Source organism: Oncorhynchus clarkii, chromosome 16 (assembly GCF_045791955.1).
Source record: "Oncorhynchus clarkii lewisi isolate Uvic-CL-2024 chromosome 16, UVic_Ocla_1.0, whole genome shotgun sequence".
Taxonomy (NCBI): Eukaryota; Metazoa; Chordata; class Actinopteri; order Salmoniformes; family Salmonidae; genus Oncorhynchus; species Oncorhynchus clarkii.
This window is the reverse complement of record NC_092162.1, coordinates 17,163,628-17,191,204: the sequence shown is the minus strand read 5'-3', so window position 1 is coordinate 17,191,204 and position 27,577 is coordinate 17,163,628. Positions and strand designations below refer to the sequence as shown.

The window sequence follows — 27,577 nt, the reverse complement described above, 5'->3', positions numbered from 1 at the left end:
ACAACGTAGCTTGGGGATAACCTGATATAAAAAAAACATGTATTTAGGCCATTTATTTGAAATTGTGCAGGATGAAGTCTCTTCTGATGCACCATCCCGTTTTAAGTGTCTAGATGTCATTGTACAGAACTAATAGGCGTGTATTAATTTATCATAACATCCTAACATTTTAATAAACACATGTTCCAACAAATTCCTATAGTCTATCATCCAGCTCAATGTTCACTTATTTCATGAACAGACCACTTTGGATTAAATAGGCCTGTGGGCCTACAGTAAATTATGAATGGGGGTCTCAAGTAAAATGATCATGACATTCTGCTACAGTTTATTTGATAAGATGAGTCAGCATGACAAAATAGGAACATTGTGCTATAATGTATATCAACTGGTTAATGTAAAATACTGAACTACAATCCCCAGAAAGTATATTTGGCTCCCTCTCGTGATGTATCTGAGTAGCTCATTTACGTATTTCCTATCGCATTCTTGACGGTTGTAGGCAGGCAGCTTTTGAATAGGTAAGATGGCGGCTGCGGCAGTGGTTGAGTTTCAGAGAGCTCAGTCTCTTATTAACACGGATCGTAACGCCTCTATTGATATTCTACATTCTATTGGTAAGTGATGTTTGTAGGCGTTCAGACGAGACAGTCTCGTCTTATTTTTGAATTTCTGCTTGATTTGAGTCATCGTAAAGGCAGTTTTATACACTGACAAGAGCCGGTTTGTGTGTCGTGCTGACTCACTGTAGAATCGTGGGGTTGCTAGCTAGCTAGGTAGTCCCTGGATGTCTAGCTAGCTAGGCCATGATGAACTGGAAAGAGACGTTAACTAGCTAACTATTTATGCTGTCTTTATGAAACAGTATCGCAATACAATTCAACGTTACTATTTAGCTAACGTTAGTCAAGCACCATATGTTATAGCTAGCTAGTTAGCCAGCTAGCTAGTTAGCTAACCAAGATCCATTCAATTCTCAAGTTCATTGATGTAGCTATGTCATTTTGGTGTTTACAATATAGCTTCCTATATGCTCTAAAATGACAGCTAACTTAGCTAGGTAGCTTGCTAACGTTACCAAATTAACAGTGAGATCAAGTTCACTGTTCATTAAGTTAACATAGCTATCGTTAGTTAACGATTAGCTAGCTAGATACCTAGCTTTTGTTGACAGTTCTGTAGCTAGCTTTGTACTAGCATGTGGCTGTCCAAAAAATTGCCTTAGTCACAGGGCCTCAGTTAGCTGTTGACTTGTTAGCCTCGTTGATCCAGATAAACAGTAACTCGGAAAAAGACAATAAGGAACACAAACAATAGTTTAGAATAGGAGACTGTCAGTGTATGTTAAATAGTCAATGTGAATCAGTGCATTATTTTCCTTGTCCCCACAGTGAGGAGAAATATCCAGGACAGTGATGAAGAATCCGTTCGGGTTAAAGAACAGAGCATCCTGGAGCTGGGGTCACTCCTGGCCAAAACAGGACAGGCTGCAGGTGAGACTCAAAACACCAAACACATAATCTGGTCTATTTGCCTGGCTGTTGAACTTGAGGAACTTGGTGGTGATTCATCCAGTAACTGCACAATGATTCACTGTATGTGCCATTGCCTAACTGTTCTGTAGTACACTGGTTCCCAACCTTTTTCGGCGGTTACTGTCCCACCAACTGATTTTTTTCCCTGCCTGGACGGTACCCCTGAAGAATCACCTTGTGCATTTTACCAGTAAACAAACCTATGCTCTTATGATTCTTCTCAAGGTAGGTAGCCTAGTGGTTAGAGCGTTGGGCCAGTAACCGAAAGGTTGGTGGATCGAATCCCCGATGCTGACAAGGTAAAAATCTGTTCTGCCCCTGTACAAGGCAGTGTTCCTGTTCCCACCTAGGCCGTCACTGTAAATAAGAATTTGTTCTTAACTGTCTTGCCTAGTTAAATAAAGGTTAAATTAAAAAAATAAAGTACCCACGGTGGATAGGCCAAGTACGCTGGGGTCCTAGTACCCCTGGTACTACTGCTGTAGTACACAAGAACTGCTTATGAAGCGAATGTCACTCGTTTGACAGTAGACAACAGAACCTTGGACAGAGACTTATTGAGTAGACAAGATATGCTTACTGTTGCTATTCATTTAGCCCTATTTTCTGCTGTGGTGATTCTTCCAGAGTTGGGGGGTCTGCTGAAGTTTGTGCGGCCGTTCCTCATCTCCATCAGTAAGGCCAAGGCGGCCCGGCTGGTCCGCTCCCTGCTGGACCTCTTCCTGGACATGGAGGCAGCCACAGGCCAGGAGGTGGATCTGTGTCTGGAATGCATTGAGTGGGCCAAGGTGGAGAAGAGGACCTTCCTCAGGCAGGCTCTGGAGGTAAGCTGGCCTGGGTGTCTTCTTCACCTAAAAGACAATCTATTGTTCCTATACGGTGACGTTTTAGTTTGGAGACTGAAATTCATGTGGTTATTTTCAACACATTTCGCTACCACCTCAAAGTGATATGATTAATATTTTTACACTATACTGTGAGTGTTGCAATGTCACATTTCTCGTCCCCTTTCTCCAGGCCCGCTTGATTTCACTCTATTTTGACACCAAAAGATACCAGGAGGCCTTGGCGCTTGGTGAGTGACAGCTCCATTTGAATGGACTGACAATATTATCCCTGCTAAATGAGCTTAGCATCTGTCTGAGCAGGGAGGGCTAAGCATTGTGCAATGCTTGGATATGTTTACCCATAGCTATGTAGCAGAACACAGTATCCCATTCTCCTGGAAGCTTTGTGATGAGGAGTCAAAACAATTCGAGTCATGATGACATTGAACTTTGATATTCCTCAACACCAGGGTTGTGGACCACATACTGTATACAGAAGCTGTGGTATCTCCAAAGTAAGGTAGATTGTTTCTCTGGTGTTCAGGCACCCAGCTGCTCCATGAGCTGAAGAAGATGGACGACAAGGCGCTGCTGGTGGAGGTGCAGCTGCAGGAGAGCAAGACGTACCACGCGCTTAGCAACCTGCCCAAGGCCCGCGCCGCCCTCACATCCGCCCGCACTACGGCCAATGGAATCTACTGTCCCCCCAAGCTGCAGGCCGCCCTGGACATGATGTCAGGTCAGTCCCAGTGAACAAGCCTCCATCCAAAGCCTCCCTACAGTGTTCCTCAATGGATTAGAAACCAATGGTAGCTTAAGCTGTTGTTTTGGCAGAAACAACAGAATAGCATCCACTCAGAGCTCTTGTATGCGTTTTGTTCAACTGATAAAATAATCTATGGAACTGTAAATCAATCAGTAAGAGGGCTTATGTGCACAGTGTTTATCCATTTACCAGACATTTCAGTGAGTCATTAATCAGGTTTCCATCCAGACTTTTTACGAGTAAAGTACATATTGGATAAAAAATGTCACGACGGGCCGGGTGGAAACGGAACATTTTTCCGTAAACTTTCCAAATGTCGAAATAACAAAATACGCTAGACAAGGTGGGATCTTTTTGTGTCAGTAAAATGAATTAACATGAGAAATGGCGGTGGAAATGCTATAATAACTATCGTATCGAAGTAACCTTGTAGTCGCGCGATATGTTGTTGTGTGGACTTCCCACTAAGACTAAGGAAAACATTCAGGCTACAGATGAAATAAGTTATGAACTTCACAGGTTGATGAAAGTGCAGTGATTAGTTTGATGCTCCTTTTCAATAAATATTCAGGGTCTAATTCTGGTGACATAATGATCGATGCTTAGTGCGGCAGGTAGCCTAGCGGTTAGAGCATTGGGCTAGAAACCGAAAGATTGCTGGTTCGAATACCTGAGCCGACACGGTGAAAAATCGGTCTGTGCCCTTGAGCGAGGCACTTAATTAACCCTAATTTGCTCCAGGGGTGCTGTACTACTATGGCTGACCCTGTACAACAACACATTTCACTGTATCTATCTGGTGTATCTGACAATAAAACATGTATTTCTATTTATTTGCTTGCAATTTGACAAATAAAATAATCTAACTCTTTTGTCCATAATAATCTCATGTAGAAGGCTATTTGCTACTGTATCTGCGAGCTGTTTGCTAGAACGCACGTGCCAAGGTCAGAGTGGGCACATTAAATTATTAAGTATTTTGTCTGTCTTCTTCGTTATGTTTTGGACCCCAGTAAGACTAGCAGTACGACTAGCTGTTACTAGTGGGGATCATGGGGATCCTAATAAATATAACACATTTTTCGAACAAAACCATCAGTGGAGTTAAAAATGTGATGGAAACCCATTTAAATTGTGTTTTTTATTCGGCACATGGAAATTTAACAGCAAAAGTTATTTTTATGTGCACTACGTCACCCACAGCCTTTTCTCTTTAAGTTCTTTTGATGTAAACATCTCTGGTGGGAAAATGCTCCTTCTTTTTAAGCAGATTTGAGAATATTCGCATGAAAATCGGTTGCTAATTGGATGGAAAACTAGCTACTGTCTTCTTCATTTATAACACCCAATATTAGTTTACTGACCCAAATGAAGAAGAGCTGTGTGTTGAGGTGGAAAAGTGCCGTGCTTAGTGTGAACGACTGACCATGCTTCCTCACCTGCAGGGATCGTCCATGCGGCTTCGGAGAAGGACTGGAAGACTGCCTACTCCTACTTCTTTGAGGCCTTCGAGGGCTACGACTCCATCGACCACCCTAAAGCCATCACCGGTCTCAAATACATGCTGCTCTGCAAGATCATGCTTAGCCTGTGAGTGATACTACCTCCTTGCTGTGTTGCAATGATATGAAGCATACAGGTACGGCTTGGTTGACCCTCTGTTGCTGTTCTCTTTCAGACCAGAAGAGGTGCAGTCCCTGATTAGCGGAAAACTGGCCCTGCGGCATGCGGGCCGACAGGTAAGAACCCACGATTTTTGTGGGGGGCAGTTGGGCGGTCTTTCTCAACTTGCATTGTGTAATACGTTGGTTGGTACCTGGCTGAACGTGGTCGCTTCCTCCCTCCCTCTGCAGACGGATGCACTGAAATGCGTTGCACAAGCCAGCAAGAACAGATCATTAGCCGACTTTGAAAAGGTAAGACCTTCCTTTAGCCCTCATTTTTCCTGCTATGTTTGTTTCTCTGAGGATCTCTATTGTGCCAGGCCCATTTGTATCCTCCCTTCTAACCCTCTTCTCTTTCTCTCCTCCTATTCCTCCCTTTATCTTTCTAGGCCCTTACGGAATACAAAGCAGAGTTGAGGGACGACCCCATCATCAGAACCCACCTGGCCACGCTGTATGACAACCTGCTGGAAGGGAACCTTATCCGTGTCATCGAACCCTTCTCCAGAGTACAGGTACAGCACGTTCATCTGGGTACCTTTAATATTGCTTTTTTCTTCTTTTTTTTGGTGAGGCTAACCACCCTTAAATCGTAATCCTTTATGGCGTTGCTTTCCCCCCCAGATTGAACACATATCAGGTCTCATCAAACTTTCAGAGGTATGGAGGTTTCTTCTTTAATATCTTCATATTTGAAGTATTCAGTCCTGTGGTACAAGAGTGACACATCGGTAGTCTTCTATCCCGTGATACATGTACAGCTCTCAATGTTGTCAGTAATCAGTGGATATGTTTAATTTCCCTCAGGCCGACGTCGAGAGGAAATTGTCACAGATGATCCTGGACAAGAAGTTTCATGGTAAATTGCCGGTTTGGTTGGTACCAGCCTGGTATAAACGACTGTATCATAACTCTACTTGTGTTGCGCTTCTTTCGTTCAGTGAAATGTAAATGTTGTCTAAAATGCCTGTATGACTCATTATAGGGATCCTGGACCAAGGCGAGGGTGTCTTGATCATATTTGACGAGCCACCTGTTGACAAGACTTATGGCGCGGCCCTGGAAACTATTCAGAACATGAGCAAAGTTGTGGACTCGCTTTACAACAAAGCGAAGAAGCTAACATAGGTAGGGCTCCTCAAGAGAGACACATGTCACATGTTCTGTCAGATTGCACAACTCACTGCAATCCTTTCAAACAGCAAAGGAAGACTTTTTAAACCACTGTGCTTACTTGTAGATCTTGTCTTTTTCGTCCTCAGAACAAATGGCGAGACCACAGCAGCACAGTGGCGGATGTGTGTGTGACCAGCGTGTGTAACATTTTAAGAAAGGGACAAGGGAGAGTGACAAAACAACAAGTCCCACAACAAACTGCAACAAAAACAGGATTCCCGGTTCCCCCTCATGAAAGTTCCCCCTCAATGGACAATTTCATAATCTCTTCTCCTTCTCCTTTTTTCTTTTCTTTTAGGATTCTGTTCAAATCTCATCGGCCACAGCAGGCCATCAGGGAATATTGTACAACCACAAAATATTAAGAAAGATTAAATACACGTTTATCTCCTGTAGAATAAAGATTGGGCTTATAAAGCCTCCAGCTGACTCCGTTACCACCCACAAAGGTGCAATATCGACCACAAGCAAGCGCCACCAATCCCGCTTCTTTTACATGCAGGGACAAGGCTTTTGGTCAAGGCGGTCTCTCCCCCCCCCCCCCCCCCCCCCCCCCCCCCCCCCCCCCCCCCCCTGTTCATATCTTTCTAAAGCACATGGTTTTTAGCTAGTTGGAGGTAGGTTAGAAAATATTGGGATATCCCGGCAGTTACATTTGGTCAAAGAGCTCCCTCTTGCTCTTGCTGTTCTCATCATATCCATGCCAACATTCAGTCCAATTCCCCTACGTGACATTTCAAATGGTTGTCAACCTCACTTCATTCGGATTGCGTTTGTTTTGTAACTAAAATAAATTGCCTGACACTATTTGTCCCCTTCTTAAGTACATAGAGCAGAATGGATGCCATTTCACAATGCCAGTGGCCCCTTTTCGGCCCTCTGCTTTGCCTCAACGTTTGGCTGCAACATAATTTAGGGGTGCAGAAATGTGAGATTTATTGATTTGCCTCTGAGCGTCTGTCTGAACCGAAGTGAACGATTATCCATTGTTATTGCCTAGCCCTAGTGTGGTATGCTAGTAACCAAACAATTGTTTTGTTTCATTTGTCATTTTCAAAAATAAATATTTTGTATTTTTAATGTTTTTGTCTGCCTCTTGGAAAAAAATATCACTGACCTTGGTCAAGTTCAATTGGGCTATTTTAGCCCTCTGATGTGCTCTTGTGCTGAGGTAATAGGGGTAGGATGTTGGGTGCCCGTTGTTGGATAACTGATTTCAGTTGATTTAGATTCCAGTGTAGAAAGGAAGGTCTAATAGACCAAGGCCTTGGAAGTAAATGTCTGCTAGGACTAGCAGCTTCAACTGGGTGGTGAATAAGGAATGCCTCCTAGTTGCTTACTGGGTGGAAGGAAAGAGACTACGATGAAAGGGAAGAGAAGTGTATGCAGTTGGAAGAATCCCTGTCCAATCAACTCTGGGATTACCATGTTGTGAACTGCATTAGAGGGTTATGAATACTGTATAGGAGAACTGATGGTGTTCTGTATTGTCTTTACTCCTGTTGGGCAAATGTTCCTGTGTTGGAAAATGGCCTCTTCCCAAAGGGCATTAAAACACAATTTCAATGACAGCTTTGGATTGTTTTTTTTGTTTTTTTTACAGATGTACAATGTAAAGATTTTATGAACCTGTTTGTGAAATGAAATGTGGTCATTGAGTTGAAAAGGGAAGGTTTTGGATTCTGACAAGGTGTTTATGCACTGGATAAGACCATGATATTCTGTTTTCGCTCAAGTTTGGGTTCAGACGGTTCATCATTACGTAGAGTTCATGACTTCTGTTTCTTGTGCACCAGAGTTCTCCAATATTAAAGTGCCATAAACTGCACTGAAGTGAAATCAAGCTCTTTCCCCTCTTGTCAGTGAAGCATTTCAGTGTTTCAGTATGTTGACAAAAAGCACAGCCATTAAACACTTTCACTAGTGGAAGTCCCATTTCAAGGATGTCCACATCTCTTTATCTGTTACGTAGGGCCTATATGTGTAAATCCATTAATTTTGAGACAAACGATTTTGACAAAATGCAATTTTAAACTAAAAGCTTGAGGTGAATAGATGTCATGTACATGTAGGTATAACATTGAGCAGAAACATGATGGACCTATTTTATTGTTTACAGAAAGTGTCCAACATTTTTATGAAATATAGAGTAGATATAACACATCTACCTTGGCCCCTCAAAAGCAACTTTTGTGTATTTTTATTTTAAATGTATATTTGACAGGTATGTAATATAACCCCTAAAGCCATCCAACCGCTTCACCCAGTTTTCCAAACCCAAAAAAGTATTGTTGCTTGTTTTGGATTTCTATACACATCAATATCAAATGTACAAACGGTTCTTGCTGACCAACAATTACCGAGTATATCTGATGTTCAGATGAGTTCAAAATAAATCTCTTTTTTTTTCAAAAATGTTTGAGTTCTCTCTTCTGTTTTAGTGTTTTGATGATGGATTAGTGATGATCAATGGATCAGCCTATTTGCAATAAGGTAGTCACTTTTCCATTTGACTTTTCAAACATATTACCAACATATTCAAATTATGATGACATATTTTCATTAAAAACGTTATTTTGATGAATGTATTCGTACTATTTCATCCTTCCACGAGGTCCCGACACAAATCATTGTTGCTAGTGACGCGACCAAGTCGTTCGTTCTTTTTGTTCTGTATCTATTGACGCGACAGTCGTTCGTTCTAAATGTTCCGTTGTCATACTGACTGGCAACGGTTTTATCCCTTGCTTGCTAGCTAGCCAACTACGGCTAATTTACAGTCATGTCAAAAAGTGCAGCCAGAATAACCGCAAAGTAGCTGCATGTTTAAGCTGTTTTCGTCTGACATTTATTTGGAGACATCCATAACAATGAGCTAATGAGGCACGATTTCGCCTGGCATAGAAAATGTGCTCTCTCGTCAGGACACTGTTGTTCAGAGGAGCTAGCCAACAACACAGCTAACACAATAACTTAGAACTGAAGCTGGAAAGACTGCAAACTAGCTGCACTTCACTTTAGTTTTACCTGTTTTCAATTGAGTCAATTCAATTGACTTGTCTCTATATATACATAAAAATGATGCCAGCTGATTCATGATTTCGACTGGCTGAGAAACGCTGCATTCTCTCTCGTCCCGATCCCTACACTTTCATTACTATGGGACAGTTGTAGATAGAATTTGAATATTGAAACAATGTTGCAAATGCCGGCGAGACAGACAATAAGGTTTATACAAATCTCCCCTGTAGAAAACTAAATGTTAGTCTAAAAGAAATGTGAGATAAAGTCTAGATGCATTTTATGGCGGAGAGCAAGTTTATAACTTCCCTGCCTAGGCTGATGAGACTGTAGATTGCGCACTCAGATGTAACAGAGTAAATAGCCATTTTAATATCATAGATTTAGCCGGTGGTCATTTGTGTATTATAAACTGGGTGGTTCGAGACCTGAATGCTGATTGGCTAACAGCCATGGTATATCAGACTGTATACCACGGGTATAACAAAACATGTATTTTTACTTCTCTAATTACGTTGGTAACCAGTTTATAATAGCAATAAGGCAACTGTTAAGGGTTGCGTCAATCTAATCTGGTATCAGGATAAGTATGACACTGAGTCACCGAATTGCATACTATGTACTTTTTATTAGCTAAGCAATAAGTGGTAAATGCAATTTTCGTATATACGGGCTCACTGTCACACCTCGCAGGGCAAATAGAGAACTGACTTGTTCCTGACAAAGTTATTATAATATACTCTGACAGAAGTAGTTCCTGCTTCCGAGCCGGCCTGTCAGAGTAGAGACTGGGCGTGGTTTAAACTCACTCAGCCTATCGTTGATTGTTGGCACACGAGCTGGTGCCAGCCCCCTAGGCGCTTCAGCGGTCAGTCATTGTAGTTGTGTAGAATATCTATGCGCCCATGCACTCCATACAGTTATCACACACCTGGCTCCTGTTATCTAACAAAAGACTGTTTGTTCCCTACACTACGTTCTGTATGTGTCCGTTTGTATGTTATTCTGTATTTTTCCATCACGAGAAAGGCCCATGGCCCTGAAACTGTTAACAATGTCTCAAGTCAGCTATGTTGCATAACACATACACCCACACAAGCCAACAGCAAATAATATTCCATCACATATGATATGGTAACGGGCTATAGTGCATAACACAGAACCTCACACAACTTGGGGGTTTGTGATATTTGGCTGTGATATTAACTATCAAAAGTAAATGTAATTGCTAAAATATACTTAAGTATCAAAATAAAAGTATAAATCACTTCAGATTCCTTATACTAAGCAAACCATATGGGATAATTGTATTATTTAAAAAATAATAATAATTAAGGATAGCCATGGGCACACTCCAACACTCAGACATAATTTACAAGCTAAGCATTTGTTTTTAGTGAGTCAGTCAGATCAGAGGCAGTAGGGATGACCAGGGATGTTCTCTTGAGAAGTGCATGAACTGCTAAGCATTCGAAATGTAACAAGTACTTTTGGGTGTCAGGGAAAATTTATGGAATAAAACAAATAAATGTACTTATTGTATCTGTGGATTACTGGCAAAGATGCCCAGTGGGTTTGTACAGAGAGGAAGAGGTGAAGCGAGAGGGATAACTGGGCCCAAAATCTGCATGTGGTGTTTCATCTTTTTTTCTCACCAAGCGGATTGTTTGTACGAAGCTCAATTATAGTGTTGAATTTGGTCCCAAAAAATGTAATGGTGTATTTAATATGTGAGGCTTATTTGATCTAATATAAGTTCCGTAATGCTTAGGTTGTTAGGAATGCCCCGCTACAAAATTTCTTCCTGCAGGTAGTCACTGAGTCTGAGGTGCTAGTGGAGCTCCTGAAACTTTACTCAAAAAAAACATCTGGGTCAGATGGTTTAGACCCTTTCTTCTTTAAGGTTGCTACCCCTATCATCGGCAAGCCTATCTCAGACCTTATTAACCTGTCTCTCCTTTCTGGGGAGGTTCCCATTGCTTGGAAGGCAGCCACGGTTAGTCCTTTCTTTAAAGGGGGAGATCAAGCTGATCCTAACTGTTATAGGCCTATTTCTATTTTGCCCTGTTTATCAAAAGTGTTGGAAAAAATTGTCAATAATCAACTGGCTGGCTTTCTTGATGTCTATAGTATTCTCTCTGGTATGAAATCTAGTTTCCGCTCAGGTTATGGATGTGTCACTGCAACCTTAAAGGTCCTCAATGATGTCACCATTGCCCTTGATTCTAAGCAATGTTGTGCTGCTATTTTTATTGACTTGACTTGGTACACCATTCCATTCTTGTGGGCTAAGGAGTATTGGAGTCTCTGAGGGGTCTTTGGCCTGGTTTGCTAACTACCTCTCTCAAATAGTGCAGTGTATAAAGTCAGAAAACGGCTGTCTCAGCCACTGCCTGTCACCAAGGGAGTACCCCAAGGCTCAATCCTAGGCCCCACGCTCTTCTCAATTTACATCAACAACAAAGCTCAGGCACTAGGAAGCTCTCTCATCCATTTATATGCAGATGATACAGTCTTATACTCAGCTGGCCCCTCCCCGGATTTTGTTTGAAATGCTCTACAACAAAGCTTTCTTGGTGTCCAACAAGCTTTCTGTACCCTTAACCTTGTTCTGAACATCTCCAAAACAAAGGTAATGTGGTTTGGTAAGAAGAATGTGCCTCTCCCCACAGGTGTGATTACTACCTCTGAGCACGAGGTAGTCACCTCATACAAGTACTTGGGAGTTTGGCTAGACAGTACATTGTCCTTCTCTCAGCACATATCAAAGCTGCAGGCTAAAGTTAAATCTAGACTTGGTTTCCTCTATCGTAATCGCTCCTCTTTCTCCCCAGCTGCCAAACTAACCCTGATTCAGATGACCATCCTACCCATGCTAGATTACAGAGACATAATTTATAGATCAGCAGGTAAGGGTGCGCTCAAGCTCCTAGATGTTCTTTATCATTCTGTCATCAGATTTGCCACCAAATCTCCTTACAGGACACATCACTGCACTCTATACTTCTCTGTAAACTGGTCATCTCTGTATACCCGTCGCAAGACCCACTGGTTGATGCTTATTTATAAAACCCTCTTAGGCCTCACTCCCCCCTATCTGAGATATCTTCTGCAGCCCTCATCCTCCATATACAACACCCGTTCTGCCAGTCACATTCTGTTAAAGGTCCCCAAAGCGCACACATCCCTCGGTCGCTTGTCTTTTCACTTCGCTGTAGCTAGCAAATGGGAACAAGCTGCAACAAACCCTCAAACTGGACAGTTTTATCTCAATATCTTCATTCAAAGACTCAATCCTGGACACTCTTACTGACAGTTGTGGCTGCTTTGCGTGATGTATTGTTGTCTCTACCTTCTTGCCCTTTGTGCTGTTGTCTGTGCCCATTAATGATTGTACCATGTTTTGTGTTGCTACCATGCTGTGTTGTCATGTGTTGCTGCCTTGCTATGTTGTTGTCTTAGGTCTCTCTTTATGTAGTGTTGTGTTGTCTCTCTTGGCGTGGTGTGTTTTGTCCTATATTTATTTATATGTTATTTATTCATTTATTTGTATTTTTTAATCCCAGCCCCCGTCCCCGCAGGAGGTCTTTTTCCTTTTGGTAGGCCATCATTGTAAATAAGAATTTGTTCTTAACTGATTTGCCTAGTTAAATAAATAAAAATAAAAATGTACTGCTATAAATAGGACATGTGACATCCCGGCAACTTTGAAACAACGCACTTTATATCAGATTTGTGCCTTTTATGCAACACGTATCTGCCCCCTCATTGGCTAGAATGGTCCCACTTGATCTTGCCTCCTCCCGACTTCCTTCCATTTTTATTTTTTCATTGTTTGAGCGGTCACTTGAGTATCTGGTCAAAGATTTCGTCGCCAACGTGTACGTGATGACATCACTTCATAAGCAACGTCGATCCCGCCCACTCCATTTTTCAAGCCTGTAGTGGAGTTCAACGCACGGTTGTGCTGACAGCAGTGTTGGGAACTTTTATGCTGAATTGCATTTGAAAAACGACAACAAACACCAAGATGGCCGGCCGGGTGAGTTTCCTTTAAGTAAATGGCTTTAGTTAAACATATTTACACATTGGCGAGAATGATAACAATGCTGTGTTTTAAGGATTTTTCAGCATCTGCTACTACCTCCAACTCACTAGCCTGTGTGGCAGAGCAATTTACGTAATTCAAATCTTAGCCCGGAAGACCGAGTATTTTATGACCAGTGTCCACTGCGAGCATACCTCAGTGACTGCAAGCCATGCAATATCTAGCTTGCTAGCAACACAATGCGAGTACCGGTGCGTGGGTAAAATAACTGGGGAAGCCAAGCCAGAAAAATAAAGCCATATTACAACCTATGTGTTGTGATAGTCTGTTGTTTATTCTATAACCTGTTAGTTCATATGCCTTGCCACCGTGATATAGACCTAAAGTCGAGGCAATAAGACACAGTGGCAGAATAACTTCAACCGGTGTGGTTTGTGTTTCATCACAAAACAACATCTGTCCGGTGAAGTCCACAAAAGCATTTAGCATTTTTCGGACTACTTAAACAACTATCGATTGAACCATGGAGAGTCAAAGAAAACAGGAGCTGCCTCCACTATTCCAGCACCATTTCAACTCAATATTTCAACATCATCAAATCACTTATGCTTATTCTAATACAGTGACAACTAAAATATACCAAAAACAATTTGGGCCAATCAATGTAAACTAATATGATGTAGCTGTCCATGGTACTGATTTCTGTGTGTGTACGCAAGTAGAAAAAACATGTTCACTCACCCTGTCTTTCATGTCGCCGAACCGGTCTATGACTGTCATACAGTACACACTTAGTTTTTGTTATCCTAGGCTAAAATGCTTGCTCGCTGGCCTAACTTCCTTTCATGGGCAACGATGCGCCAGGCCAGCTAGTTAACATTAGTGTTAGCCTACTACATCTAGCTATATATTGAACTTCTACCCTCTCTGGCAAGGTGCACAATGTTTGAATTTATGGTTGGATCCAAATCGCCGTTATAATCAAGTTCAAGTCCCTCTCTCCATCCATGGGTAATTTAGGAAAGGGACAATTTTAGCTAGCTAGGTAGCCAATGGAGGACAATGACACAACATGATGCAACAATTCAATTTCTTTCTGTAAATGTAGTTTTGCTTTTGATGTGCTTGGTGTGAAGCCACATCCAAACTGGCTTCCCTTTACATTTTTTTGTTGTTGTTGGTGTGCCAAGCCCATTCACAGTTGAGCTCAATCAGTTTAGCTCAATGGTGATTGGCTATTATTATTTTTAATTTTTTTTATCAAGGGAGGCCAAATGATAGCTGGCTTCCCTTGCATTCAATGCTATGGGTGGCAACAATGTCATACTCATTTTGACCAGACAGCATGAGATAGATGGGCTACACATACTGAGACAGAGGGGCGCTGTTTCGCTCGCTCTGATGTTTTCTCTGGTGAGATACATTCAGCCTTGCAAATTGCAGGAACATTTTGAAACACAGAGACAAAATACATGTTTTTTTTTTTTTGGGTGAAGCCTTGCTTCCCTTGGCATCCATGAATACATGCCACTGTACAATACAATACACTCAAATAGTTTACCTCTGTCTTGTCTCTAACTGGTCTCAACAAGGAAACCTCATAGTAATAGTAGCTAACTAAGCCAGCGCAGTATGAAAGGATACATCTAGCTAAGCTAAATCTCGCCTGCCAAGGTTTAACAGCTGGCTAACTTGTTGACTAGCTTTTATGACCAGTCTAGCTAGGTACACTACATGGCCAAAAGTATATGGACACCTGCTCGTTGAACATCTCATTCTAAAATCTTGGGCTTTAATCTTGAGTTGGTCCCCCCCTCTGCTGCTATAATAATCTCCACTCTTCTGGGAAAGCTTTCCAACAGATGTTGGAACATTACTGCAGGGCTTTGCTTCCATTCAGCCACAAGAGCATGAGTGAGGTTGGGCACTGATGTGGGGCGATTAGGCCTGGCTCGCAGTCGGTGTTCCAATTCATTCCAAAGGTGTTCGGTGGGGTTGAGGTCAGTGCTCTGTGCAGGCCAATCAAGTTCTTCCACACTGATCTCCAAAAAAAAACATTTCTGTATGGAATGGTAACAATGAAACAGGAAAGTGTCTTCCTCAAACTGTTGCCACAAAGTTGGAAGCACAGAATCGTCTAAAATGTCATTGTATGCTGTAGCGTTAAGATTTCCTTTCACTGGAACTAAGGGGCCTAGCCTGAACCATGAAAAATAGCCACATACCATTGTACTTCCTCCACCAAACTTTACAGTTGGCGCTATGCATTGGGACAGGTAGCGTTCTCTTGGCATGCGCCAAACCCAGATTTGTCCATTAAACTGCCAGATAGTGAAGCGTGATTCATCACTCCAGAGAACACATTTCCACTGCTCCAGAGTCCAATAGTGGCGAGCTTTACACCACTCCAGCCGACACTTGGCATTGCACATGGTGATCTTAGGCTTGGGTGCTGCTGCTCGGCCATGGAAACCCATTTCATGAAGCTCCCGAAAACAGTTATTGTGCTGAAATTGCTTCCAGAGGCAGTTTTGAAACTCAGTAGTGAGTGTTGCAACAGAGGACAGATGAATTTTACGCGCTATGCGCTTCAGCATTCGGCGGTCCCGTTCTGTGAGCTTGTGTGGCCTACCACTATACGGAAGAGCCGTTGTTGCTCCTAGACGTTTCCACTTCACAATAACAGCACGGACAGTTGACCGGGGCAGCTCTTGCAAGGCATAAATTTGACAAACTGACCTGTTGGAAATGCCAATTCGAAAGTCACTGAGCTCTTCAGTACGGGCCATTCTACTGCCAATGTTTGTCTATGTAGATTGCATGGCTGTGTGCTTGATTTTATACACCTGTCAGCAACGGGTGTGGCTGAAAGCCAAATCCACTCATTTGAAGGGGTGTCCATGTACTCTAGTGTAGATACTCCCATGCCTACACACACTAGTACCAGCAGGGAAGTGACATTGAAATAGCCAACTGCTGGGAAAGAGGCACAACCGATAGTGAAGTCCAAATGTAATTTAACGTTACCTATAGCTTTCCACTTTCACTCTAGCTCTATGAACAATGTGGACTAGCTAGCCATCTAGGTATCCACTGACTGACAGTGGCACTGTAGCACATATGAAATGGAGATTCATCTTTGACTGTAATGTGTGGAATCTGTGGATAACATAGTGTTATGATGTGACTGGGGCCCCTGCTGCAGCTGTCAGCATAACTGTCTGCAAGAATAGGATAATTGCTTGAGCATTCACCCATCACTAATTTCCTTGTTTACCAAAAATAATATCTCATATCCTGCTTATTCATATTACGTTGATCTTTTACCCAGAAGTAAAATTATCTTGCGGAAGTTTGGGGGGGATGCCCGGCTGCGTTCAGTAGGTTTTTCTGTTCTGGAAAGGAAGGAAGTGAAGTCTCCTTCCTCAAAAACAGAAACAAGAGGCCCCCATCCTTGTGCTAATTTCACCCGTGTTTATCATTACCAAAAAGCAAATTTTTGTTTTCATGAATTTTTACGATAGAGATTTTGGACTTTTTCTGGCCTTGGAATCTAGTGGAAACAGTTTATCATCTGCACACAGGCATTGAAAATCATTGCACCAGTTTAAGCAACGCCTTCAACAAAACACCAAATAATGGAATTTCTTGTGGAAGAATTGTGTCGCATCTCTCCAATAGACCTTCAGACAGTTGTACCATCTATGCCAAGATGCATTGAAGCTGTTCTGGCTCGTGGTGGCCCAACGCCCTATTCAGACACTTTATTTTGGTTCTTTATTTTGGCAGTTAACTGTACTTAAATCAAGCAGAGTGTTGTTCATGTGTAGTTTTTCCTGTAAGTTTTTTCTTTTCATTTGGAGCTGATTACATTTCAAAAGAATGTGAAGAATTCCCTTAACAAAATCTGCAACTCGCAATAACTTAATTGAAACTGTTTAGTTAAAACTGTGCTCTTAGTGTTCCACACATCATTAGAAAGTCTTTCTTTGCTTTAGAGGGTGAAAAGCCCTAGATATTTGCTCCTGTCAGCCAACTGAGCTCAGTATTCCAAAGTTTTCCATTAAGTGCTCAGCATATGTGGTAAGTGTACCTATTAAGGCCCCGTAAACATTAAGCCCCTTCCATTTTTTGGATTGAAATGAGTGATGCACCGATATTACATTTTTGGCTGATACCGATATTAAATATTTTCCTTGCCAATAAAAATGATACCGATAACCAATATTTAAAATTTTAGCGGCCTTTTAAGTATTCTAGTACAGTTAAATAGTTAACACACACACATGGATGCAGCGGTCGTAGGCAAGAGGTGTAACAACAGTCCGTGGTTCGAATCCAGGCTGTATCACTTCCGGCCATGATCGGGAGTCCCATAGGGCGGTGCACAATTGGCCCAGCGTCATCAGGGACGTATGTCCCCATTACCAGTAAAACAAAATCAAAACCCATTTCTTTCACTTACTTGCTGTGCTGTTTCGTTGTTCATTTGTTCAGTCGTTTCATTCTCAACCAGGATTTCTATGGAACGCCGGTTGGGTCTTTGTGTGTCAAAAAAGATACACGTCAAATAACACTCTTTAACCAATCAGGACTTGAATATGACTGCACGTTACATAATAATTTAACACGTTCAGACATTTTTTACGTAGTTATCACACATTGATTACACTATCACTCGTATTTCATGTCACAACAATTCATCGATACGTGTGCTATGATGCTGGTAAAGTTGTCTCGCATACCTACAGTGCTGGTCATTAAAAAAAGCTAGCTAGCTCATAGATGCAAACATTTTTCATCCCCAAAAACATAGCAAAATGACACCGTCTGTTTCAGTAGCTATAGTTAGCTAGCTATATAGCTAGGTGTCATCATCTAAAATAACCCTAATTTATAAGACCGTTCTTATTTGATTAATGGTGGTCGGACCCATCTATGTGAAGCTAGCCACAATAAGGGTTAGCCACAATAGTGGACTTTGCGGTTAGCCTTCAAAATAAAAGTATAAGTCTACTATTTTGTATTAATTTGCATCACTGTGAATGACAATTTTATTTTGAATGCAAACCGCAAATTCCACTATTGTGCCTAAATCTTATTGTGGCTAGCTTCACAACACACAACCCGGTCCGGTCGAGCCTCACTAGCCAGATGAAGCTAGCTGGCTGCTTATAACATTAGCTTTGGGCAACAGAGTTAAGTAGCTGGCTAGCTATTTATTTTCATGAACTGAAGTTCAATTTCAATAGGCGAACAACAAGTGGCAACCTTGCTAATACTTACTCACAAGGTTTCACAAGAATAATGAAAATGACTGTAGTTTCTACTGATCATTGTTTTCAGGCTGGTTGTAATGGTGTGTCAGCAGTTCCTGCAAGAGGAAGGTATTGATGCTAGGCCTAATTAAGCACTTGGAAAAAGCCCCTGAAAGTCCTTGAATTTGACTTGCCAAAGTCTGTATGAACCCTGCTCAAAGGATGTATAGTCTTAGGCCTATGTTGTTGTATCGGTGGAGTTATGGGCCAATTTGCATATATTCACTTTTATTCCTTTTAGTACTCACGTGGAACTGCATGAAAATCCTTTTTATTTTTTGTTTCAAACATTTTGAAATGTTGATCCCAATGTCACACATTGGCCCCATTCCTTAGAGAAAGACCCATTTACATCAGTACAGTTGCTGTGATCTTTTTAGGATTCACAGCCAAGGGAAGAGGTCTTCTCATTACAGCATATACATACATATATGTCATTGGGTCATGTGCCCCTTTTGTAAAGGTTATTGAGCCTCCTTTTCTTCTCCTTTCCAGACTCTGCAAGCTGGGCGATGTCCAACAGATGAACTGTCACTGACCAACTGCGCAGTCGTGAGTGAGAAGGAGTCACAGTTTGAACAGTAAGGTGTGAGTGTGTGTGTGTGTGTGTTTTGATTCCCAGCCCTGAGATGCCTCTGTTAAATCAGTGTGTGGTTAGTGGCAGGTCACAGTGCATCACTGGGGCTCAGCTCTCTAGGCACGATGCCAAAAAAAGCCTCAGGGCCATCACACTATGGTTGCTCTGATTTCCTTTTCTATCATGGCACTAAATTGTCTCGCTCTTTTCTCATCTCTGGCCTGCACATGTCCCTCTGGGGCAGGCGTGGGACTCAACAAACCTTCTAACCTGGTGAAAGAAATAACCCATTCTGTTTTCAGCATTTTAATTTCCCTGAATGATCAAAAACTTTTTTTCCCTTGTCTCTCTGCAGCAGACGTATAGTCAGCAATGTGTTTGAAACTTGAAATTGAAATAAAAATCTTAGTGTCCAATTACTATACATATGGTATCGTGAGGTCCCTGGCAATTCCCAGCTCTAGTTCACTCCAGGGTTCTGATGTCTGTTAGGCCTACATACTGTATTATAGCCAAGCTAAATATGTACACTACCGTTCAAAAGTTTGGGACGGTAGGGCCTCCCAGTCTAGGGCACTGCATCGCAGCTCTAGCTGTGCCACCAGAGACTCTGGGTTCGCGCCCAGGCTCTGTCGCAGCCGGCCGCGACTGGGAGGTCCGTGGGGCGACGCACAATTGGCCTAGCGTTGTCCGGGTTTGGCCGGTAGGGATATCCTTGTCTCATTGCGCACCAGCGACTCCTGTGGCGGGCCGGGCGCAGTGCTAGCTAACCAAGGCCGCCAGGTGCACTGTGTTTCCTCCGACACATTGGTGCGGCTGGCTTCCGGGTTGGATGCGCGCTGTGTTATTAAGAAGCAGTGCGGCTGGCTTCCGGGTTGGATGCGCGCTGTGTTATTAAGAAGCAGTGCGGCTGGCTTCCGGGTTGGATGCGCGCTGTGTTATTAAGAAGCAGTGCGGCTGGCTTCCGGGTTGGATGCGCGCTGTGTTATTAAGAAGCAGTGCGGCTGGCTTCCGGGTTGGATGGCGCTTTGTTATTAACAAGCAGTGCGGCTTGGTTGGGTTGTTTCGGAGGACGCATGATTTTCGACCTTCGTCTCTCCCGAGCCCGTACGGGAGTTGTAGCGACGAGACAAGATAGTAACTACAAAAAAGGGGGTAAAATAAAAAATTAAATAAAAAATTGGGACGGTAGTATATATAAACTTTTGAACTCCATACATCAGCCAAGCGCTTAGGCCTAAGTCACTCAGAACAACATGGAAATGGAAAAATCTCTCTCTCTCAATAGAATGCTTGCTATCCATGTAGACATGCATATTCTAGTACTTTGTATGATATTCTTCTCCTCTACGCAGTCACGTGACGGTGAGAACCACGCCGACCCACAAGTTTGTGTTCACAGTGAAGACCCACCAGAGTGTGGTCCCAGGGACCATCGCCTTCAGTCTTCCCCAGGTAGGAGCCACCATCATGGCCTTCAGAAATAGGCTACACACTGTGTTTAAGCCTATCCTTCCTTGAATGTCTTGTGTAAAATGTCTTGTAACAGTAAACGGACTAAAGGTCTAACCCACATCTTTAGGGCGTTTATAAATAAAGCCTTTATTTAATCAATGAGGATGAAGTGGGTTTCTACAAGTGCAGATCCGGAACATTTTGTGGATGGAACTGACACCATCTGTGCGTCTTACTTCAGCTGGGGCTGTACTGTGCTCTAGCTGTCTGACTTCTATGGCCTGTCTGTGTGCTCCTCCTCTCCCGGTCTGTTGTCTTTCTATCATGTATGTCACTGCTTTTGACCTTTGACCTTGCCTGACTGCCTGCTCTTTCTCCATCTTTAAACTCTGCAGCCACAGCAGCACACAGGTACTACGGTAACATCCTCACCCCGGTCTTATTTTACAACGAGATTGGAGTGTAAACGAAAGAAACATTTGAAGATGTAGCGAAGCACTACACCATAACTCTTCACTGGACATTTGTCAATGGCCTAATGTGCCATACATCAGCCAAGAGCTTAGGCCTAAGTCATGTAAAGTAATGCTCCATACATCAGCCAAGAGCTTAGGCCTAAGTCATGTAAAGTAATGCTCCATACATCAGCCAAGACCTTAGGCCTAAGTCATGTAAAGCATTTCACTACACTTGCATTAACATCTGCTAACCATGTGTATGTGACCAATAAAATTAGATTTGATTTGATAAAGTAATGCTCCATACATCAGCCAAGAGCCTAGGCCTAAGTCATGTAAAGTAATGCTCCATACATCAGCCAAGCGCTTAGGCCTAAGTCATGTAAAGTAATGCTCCATTCATCAGCCAAGCGCTTAGGCCTAAGTCATGTGAAGTAATGCTCCATACATCAGCCAAGAGCTTAGGCCTAAGTCATGTAAAGTAATGCTCCATACATCAACCAAGAGCTTAGGCCTAAGTCATGTAAAGTAATGCTCCATACATCAACCAAGAGCTTAGGCCTAAGTCATGTAAAGTAATGATCCATACATCAGCTAAGAGCTTAGGCCTAAGTCATGTAAAGTAATGCTCCATTCATCAGCCAAGCGCTTAGGCCTAAGTCATGTGAAGTAATGCTCCATACATCAGCCTAGAGCTTAGGCCTAAGTCATGTGAAGTAATGCTCCATACATCAGCCAAGAGCTTAGGCCTAAGTCATGTAAAGTAATGATCCATACATCAGTCAAGAGCTTAGGCCTAAGTTATGTAAAGTAATGCTCCATACATCAGCCAAGAGCTTAGACCTAAATCATGTAAAGTAGGTGACACATCAGTTCATGATCAGTCAAAAACCTGTTGCCTGGTCCTGAGGGTTTTTGACCGTTGTGTGACTGATGTTCTTCTTGAAAGATGAAATGGCTTGTAAAATAAGACCATGCTTGAGAGGAACGTTACACCACTGTTTTTGTCAGAATACCCTATTTATTAGTGTTGTTACGTTGGAGATGTACTGTCGTCCACATATGCAAGAATGTATTTTTCCTGGGCCTGTTTATACCTTGTTGCAGAGAAACTGGATGCCAGAAATCAGGGTGGGGGTGTGATTTATTTTGGGGGGGAAAAAACACTCCAGGCCACTCCTTTTAAATTATAATGGACCTATATATTTTCAAATAACTTCCCTTTTTCTGGCCCGCAAAATGATATTTACAAACATATCTGTAAGAAAAAATCTGTGGGCCCTCTGTTGAATTTCGAAATCACATTGTGGCTCTCGAGCCAAATAGTTGGCCCACCCCTGCCATAAATAGTTTATATAAAGGAAATGTGTGAACTGTACACTGATTAGGATAAATGACTTGTTTTTCAGAGAAAATGGGCAGGCATCTCCATTGGTCAGGATGTGGAAGGTAAGAGTAAAACATGATGAACTGTGAGGTGATTGTGTGCGAGTGCAGGAAGGTACTTTCTGCTTCAAGCAGCCTCTTTAAGGAAATTGATAACCATTGCCATTGTATTATTGCTCTCCTATTGATGGTTAGCTCTGGTCCATAGCCACAATAACCACTCAGTCTCAACAATAACAACCCAGCATCCTTCTCTAGCAAAAACCCTGCAACCTAATCATATTTCACTCTAATGGTTATAGATGTTTCTACTATGTCAGAGAAATGGCAATTATCCCATGATCCTTTGCTGCAGTGATAGAGCTTCCAGTTGATTGCAATACACTGAGTGTAAAAAACATTAGGAACACCTGCCTATTCCATGACATAGACTGATACGGTGAAAGCTATGGTCCCTTATTGATGTCACCTGTTAAATCCACTTCAATCAGTGTAGATGAAGATAGGAGACATGTTAAAGAAGGATTTTTAAGCCTTGAGACAATTGAGACATGGATTGTGTATTTGTGCCATTCAGAGAGTGAATGGGAAAGACAAAAATACAACTCAATATTAAGAAGGTGTTCTTTTTCTTTAAAATGTATTTGTATTAATTTTTTAAATAATTTTTGAATATATTTGATAGAATTCAGACCCCTTGACTTTTTCCATAATTTGTTACGTTACAGCCTTATTCTAAAATGAATTAAATTGATATTTCCCCTCAATGTACACACACTACCCCATAATGACAAAGCAAAAAAAAAGTTTTATTTTTGCTAATTTATATGAAAAAAAACCTGAAATATCACATTTGCATAAGTATTCAGATGCTCAGTACTTTGTTGAAATATCTTTGGCAGCGATTATAGTATCGAGTCTTCTTCAGTATGACGCTACAAGCTTGGCACACCTGTATTTGGGGAGTTTCACCCATTTTTCTCTGCAGATCCTCTCAAGCTCTGTCAGGTTGGATGGGGAGCGTTGCTGCACAGCTATTTTCAGGTCTCTCCATAGATGTTTGATCGGGTTCAATTCTGTCTGGGCCTCTCAAGGACTTTCAGAGACTTGTCCCGAAGCTACTTCTGCACTGTCTTGGCTGTGAGCTTAGGGTCGTTGTCTTGTTGGAAGGTGAACCTTCGCCCCAGTCTGAGGTTCTGAGCACTCTGGAGCAGGTTTTCTTCAAGGATCTCTCTGCACTTTGCTCTGTTCATCTTCCCCTCGATCCTGACTTGTCTCCCAGTTCCTGCCGCTGAAAAACATCTGCACAGAATGATGCTTCACCGTATGGATGGTGCCAGGTTTCTTCATTCAGACAAAAAGTTACATCTTGGTTTCATCAAACCAGAGTAATTGGGTGCCTTTTGTCAAACTCCAAGTGGGCTGTTATGTGCCTTTTACTGAGGTGGGGCTTCCATCTGTCCACTCTACCATAAAGGCCTGATTGAGGGAGTGTTGCAGAGATGGTTGTCCTTCTGGAAGGTTCTCCCATCTCCACAGAGGAACTCTGGAGCTCTGTCAGAGTGACCATCGGCCCTTCTCCCCCAATTGCTCAGTTTGGCTGGACGGCCACCAAACTTCTTCCATTTAAGAATGATGGAGACCACTGGGGACCTTCAATGCTGCAGAAATGTTTTGGGTACATTTATCCAGATCTGTGCCTCAACACAATCCGGTCTCTGAGCTCTACGTACAATTCCTTCAATCTCATGGATAGTTTTTTTGCTCTGACATGCACTGTCAACTGTTGGACTTTATATAGACAGGTGTATGCCTTTCCAAATCATGTCCAATCAATTTCATTTACATCAGGTGGACTGTAGAAACATCTCAAGGATGATCAACGGAAACAGGATGCACCTGAGCTCAATTTCGAGTTTCATAGCTAAGGGTCTGAATACTTATGTAAATGTATTTTTTTATTTGACCTTTTATTTAACTAGACAAGTCAGTTAAGAACAAATTCTTATTTTCAATGAAGGCCTAGGAACAGTGGGTTAACTGCCTGTTCAGGGGCAGAACGACAGATTTGTACCTTGTCAGCTCGGGGATTTGAGCTTGCAACCTTTCGGTTACTAGGCTACCCTGCCGCACCAAGGTATTTCTGTTTTTATTTTTTAATACATTTGCTAACATTTCTAAAAAAATAGTTTTTTCTTTGTCATTACGGGGTATTGTGTGTAGATTGCTGAGGATTTTTATTTTATTTCATAAATTTTAGAATAAGGCTGTAATGTAAAAAATAAATGTGGAAAATCTCACTAATATACACTACCGGTCAAAAGTTTTAGAACACCTACTCAGGGTTTTTCTTTATTTTTTTCTATTTTCTACATTGTAGAATAGTGAAGACATCAAAACTTTGAAATAACACATATGGAATCATGTAGTAACCAAAGCCATTATAAACCTACTATCAGATTATATCTGTAGCGAAAATGCCTATTGTAATAGGCCTAAGTCCTGTAGCTCTGCCTTAGCCTCATAGTCCAAATCTGTTTTAGTGCTACAGCCAACTCCTCTCTGTGTTCGTTCTTTGGCTTGACAAACATGTAGGCATGGCAACAACAGTTGGCTACAGCACATGCGGTTTGGGACCAGACTAGCTCTGCCTAGGCAAATCAAAATATGAGCCCTTAAATTAGCAAAGTGTTGATATGTAAAGACACCCTGGCCCGGAATAGATCCGCTACATGGCTCATTTGCATAACGTCGGTACGGCAACACAAGCTGGGTGTGAACAGGTTTGGACGGAGCACTGTGAACAGCTGGTTCCCTTAATCACTTTCAGCCCCGTGTTGCAGTGTGCTCTCTCAGATGTGAAGCCCTGAACGACAGAGGCCCATTTGAACTCACTGTAACGTGAACAGTACACTCTAACAAATGGTAATAATTAGTTGTTTGTCCTTGATGAGGTTGTTCATTCAATATGCTACAAAGTGAATAGCACTAACGAGCAAGGTACTGTAATCGAACACCAACCAGACAGTTGACGTTGTACGTGAAAATAAAAACTGAGAAACGAGGTGAAAAGTAATTGGGCTACTACTCTTTTGCCATCTCACTGTGTGTGTCCTTTCTCCGCTGTGTGTCCATGTAGTGACCGGCTACAACTTTGACAAGTCCAAGCAGTGTGTAGGCACCATGATAGTGGAGATTGACTTCCTGCAGAAGAAGAGCGTGGACAGCAGCCCATACGACTCAGACAAGATGGCTGCAGAGTTCATCCAGCACTTCAACAGCCAGGCCTTCAGTGTAGGCCAGCAGGTACTGGAACTGTAGCCTACAGATGGATGGGGAAGGCTAGGATGACAGGTTGGGGTTACACACACTACCTCCTCGAGGACTTTGTTGGTCTTGAAGCTCTGGGTAGAAGTTGCCCGTACACACAGATCTAGGATCAGCTTACCATTATCCCAAATCCTTAATCATTGCAAAGTGGCAAAACTGACTGTAGATCATTGTCAAGGGGTAACTTTGTCGTACTCTTGGCTTTAGGTTGAGGGGTAGCATAGAGCGCACATCTCGTCAAATAATTTAATTGCCCAAACTTTTTTGTTGTGTACTTACATTTTGTATATATTTTTAAAATATGTTTTTATTATTACTCTGTATTCAATCAATTGGCAGAATAAACAGCATTGGACAAATGATAAATACCTTGTCAGCGCATGTCCATATCACATGACAATCATTACATGCTTATCAATACCACAAGAGACATTCATAGTACATGCACTTACCAAGCAACAATAAATGCTATGCTAATTGAGTCCACCAAAGCAAGTAAAATAAAAACAGGATGAATTAGAAAATAAACCCAAAATAGAACCCACACCATTCCACCCGTGACTCTTTTGATTTAACTTCTCATAGCAAGAGATCTTACACTTTCAGCTGCGTTTGACCACATTAATAAGATTCTTTCACTGTCACCTTGAGAACGAGCAGTGGACAATTCCTAAATAACAATATCTAAAAATGAGAACACCCATTGGAGCTTCCATCTTAAGGCAAGCATTGTTGTTGTTGCAGTTGTTAGGCCTGCTAGCCACACCCTTTTGTGATCTAAAGACATTGATCCTGATGTGCTGTCATTCAACAGCAACACAACAGGAGAGCAGGGAGATCTTACACTTTCTCCCAAGTATTTTAGATAGACATATAGTGTCTTTTCCCAAAACAATAAACCCGAGGACAATTGCACATTACATGCATAAATAAAGCAGTAGCTGTGATCAGAAGGTACCTAAAAGGGGAGGGTACTAAAGACATTTGATATATTTTGTGTGGAGTAGCATAAGTTCTATGAATGAAGTTGAAGTGAATTGTTTGGAGGTTAAGGTTCCGAGATGCTCCACCTATGTACTCCACACAGTTTCCCACTCCAATGTCTTCCTCTAGAACTCAAAAGTCATTATTCCATGGTTTCATTCATCTTCAAGGGTTTGTTGGTACCATAAACTATTTTCAAATAAATAACAGATACAATTCCTTTGGTTTTAGATTTGACATGCATCCAGTCAGTAAATGGATGTTTACATAAATGTGAAATCCAGCGAACACCATAAGCCTTTAAGGTAGCACGTAACTGGAAAACAAAGGGCCTCCCGAGTGGCACAGCGGCCTAAGGTACTGCATCGCAGTGCTAGAGGCGTCATTACAGACCTGGGTTTGATCCCAGGCTGTGTCACAACCGGACGTGATTGGGAGTCCTATAGGGCGGCTCACAATTGGGCCAGCGTCGTCCTGGTTAGGGGAGGGTTTGGTTGGGGTAGGCTGTCTTTGTAAATAAGAATTTGTTCTTAATTGAGGGTTTAGCCGGAGAAGTTCTACTTGGCTCATCGCTCTCTAGCGACTCCTTGTGGCGGGCCGGGTGCCTGCAGGCTGACCTCGGTTGGCAGTTGAACAGTGTTTCCTCCGACACATTGGTGCGGCTGGCTTCCGGGTTAAGGGGGCGGGTGTTAAGCGCGGTTTGGCCGGTCATGTTTTGGCGGAAGCACGACTCGACCTTCGCCTCCCAAGCCCGTTGGGAAGTTGCAGCGATGAGACAAGCTCAAAAAAGGTGGAAAAATACACACACACAAAATAAAGATAAATTAAACATCTGTTGTTCATCTGAAAAAGCACCTAGTCCTTGAGAGTCAAATAGATCTCTAAGTGTAAATAAAATGTTTTTACTCCATTGGGAATACAACAAACTACATGAGTGTGTCTCTCATTGCTAATGTCTGCATAGACAGAACATTAGAAACAATTGGGCCATAATGAAATCTAGCTTGTTTCAAGGGGATAACGAACAAACCG

The 27,577-nt window shown here is 42.2% G+C and overlaps 2 protein-coding genes across 5 annotated transcripts in view; both read left to right on the top strand.

The window, feature by feature from the left end:
- The first annotated feature begins 486 nt into the window (after positions 1 to 486).
- LOC139368058 (26S proteasome non-ATPase regulatory subunit 11B-like) lies at positions 487 to 7,539 on the top strand. The gene is made up of 13 exons (XM_071106594.1): positions 487 to 617; positions 1,392 to 1,493; positions 2,163 to 2,359; positions 2,553 to 2,610; positions 2,907 to 3,101; positions 4,574 to 4,718; positions 4,807 to 4,867; positions 4,982 to 5,044; positions 5,182 to 5,307; positions 5,417 to 5,452; positions 5,600 to 5,651; positions 5,778 to 5,920; positions 6,055 to 7,539. Exons 1-12 carry the CDS (start codon positions 527 to 529, stop codon positions 5,918 to 5,920), a joined length of 1,269 nt encoding a protein of 422 aa, XP_070962695.1. The 5' UTR covers positions 487 to 526; the 3' UTR covers positions 6,055 to 7,539.
- Positions 7,540 to 12,912: 5,373 nt separating this feature from the next.
- Positions 12,913 to 27,577, top strand: part of LOC139368057 (vesicle-fusing ATPase) — a 40,077-nt gene continuing 25,412 nt past the window's right edge. For 2 of the 4 annotated variants that reach the window (XR_011626921.1, XM_071106591.1), the window contains exons 1-5: positions 12,913 to 13,031; positions 18,851 to 18,936; positions 20,288 to 20,387; positions 22,255 to 22,294; positions 25,371 to 25,537. Coding sequence is in view for 2 of the 4 variants with exons in the window: in XM_071106591.1 (XP_070962692.1) it covers positions 13,020 to 13,031; positions 18,851 to 18,936; positions 20,288 to 20,387; positions 22,255 to 22,294; positions 25,371 to 25,537 (405 nt within the window). In the remaining 2 variants the exon portion in view is untranslated. Of the gene's footprint in view, positions 13,047 to 18,850; positions 18,942 to 20,287; positions 20,388 to 22,254; positions 22,295 to 25,370; positions 25,538 to 27,577 lie in introns of all 4 variants that reach the window. The other 2 variants (XR_011626922.1, XM_071106593.1) reach the window with 2 other exon arrangements.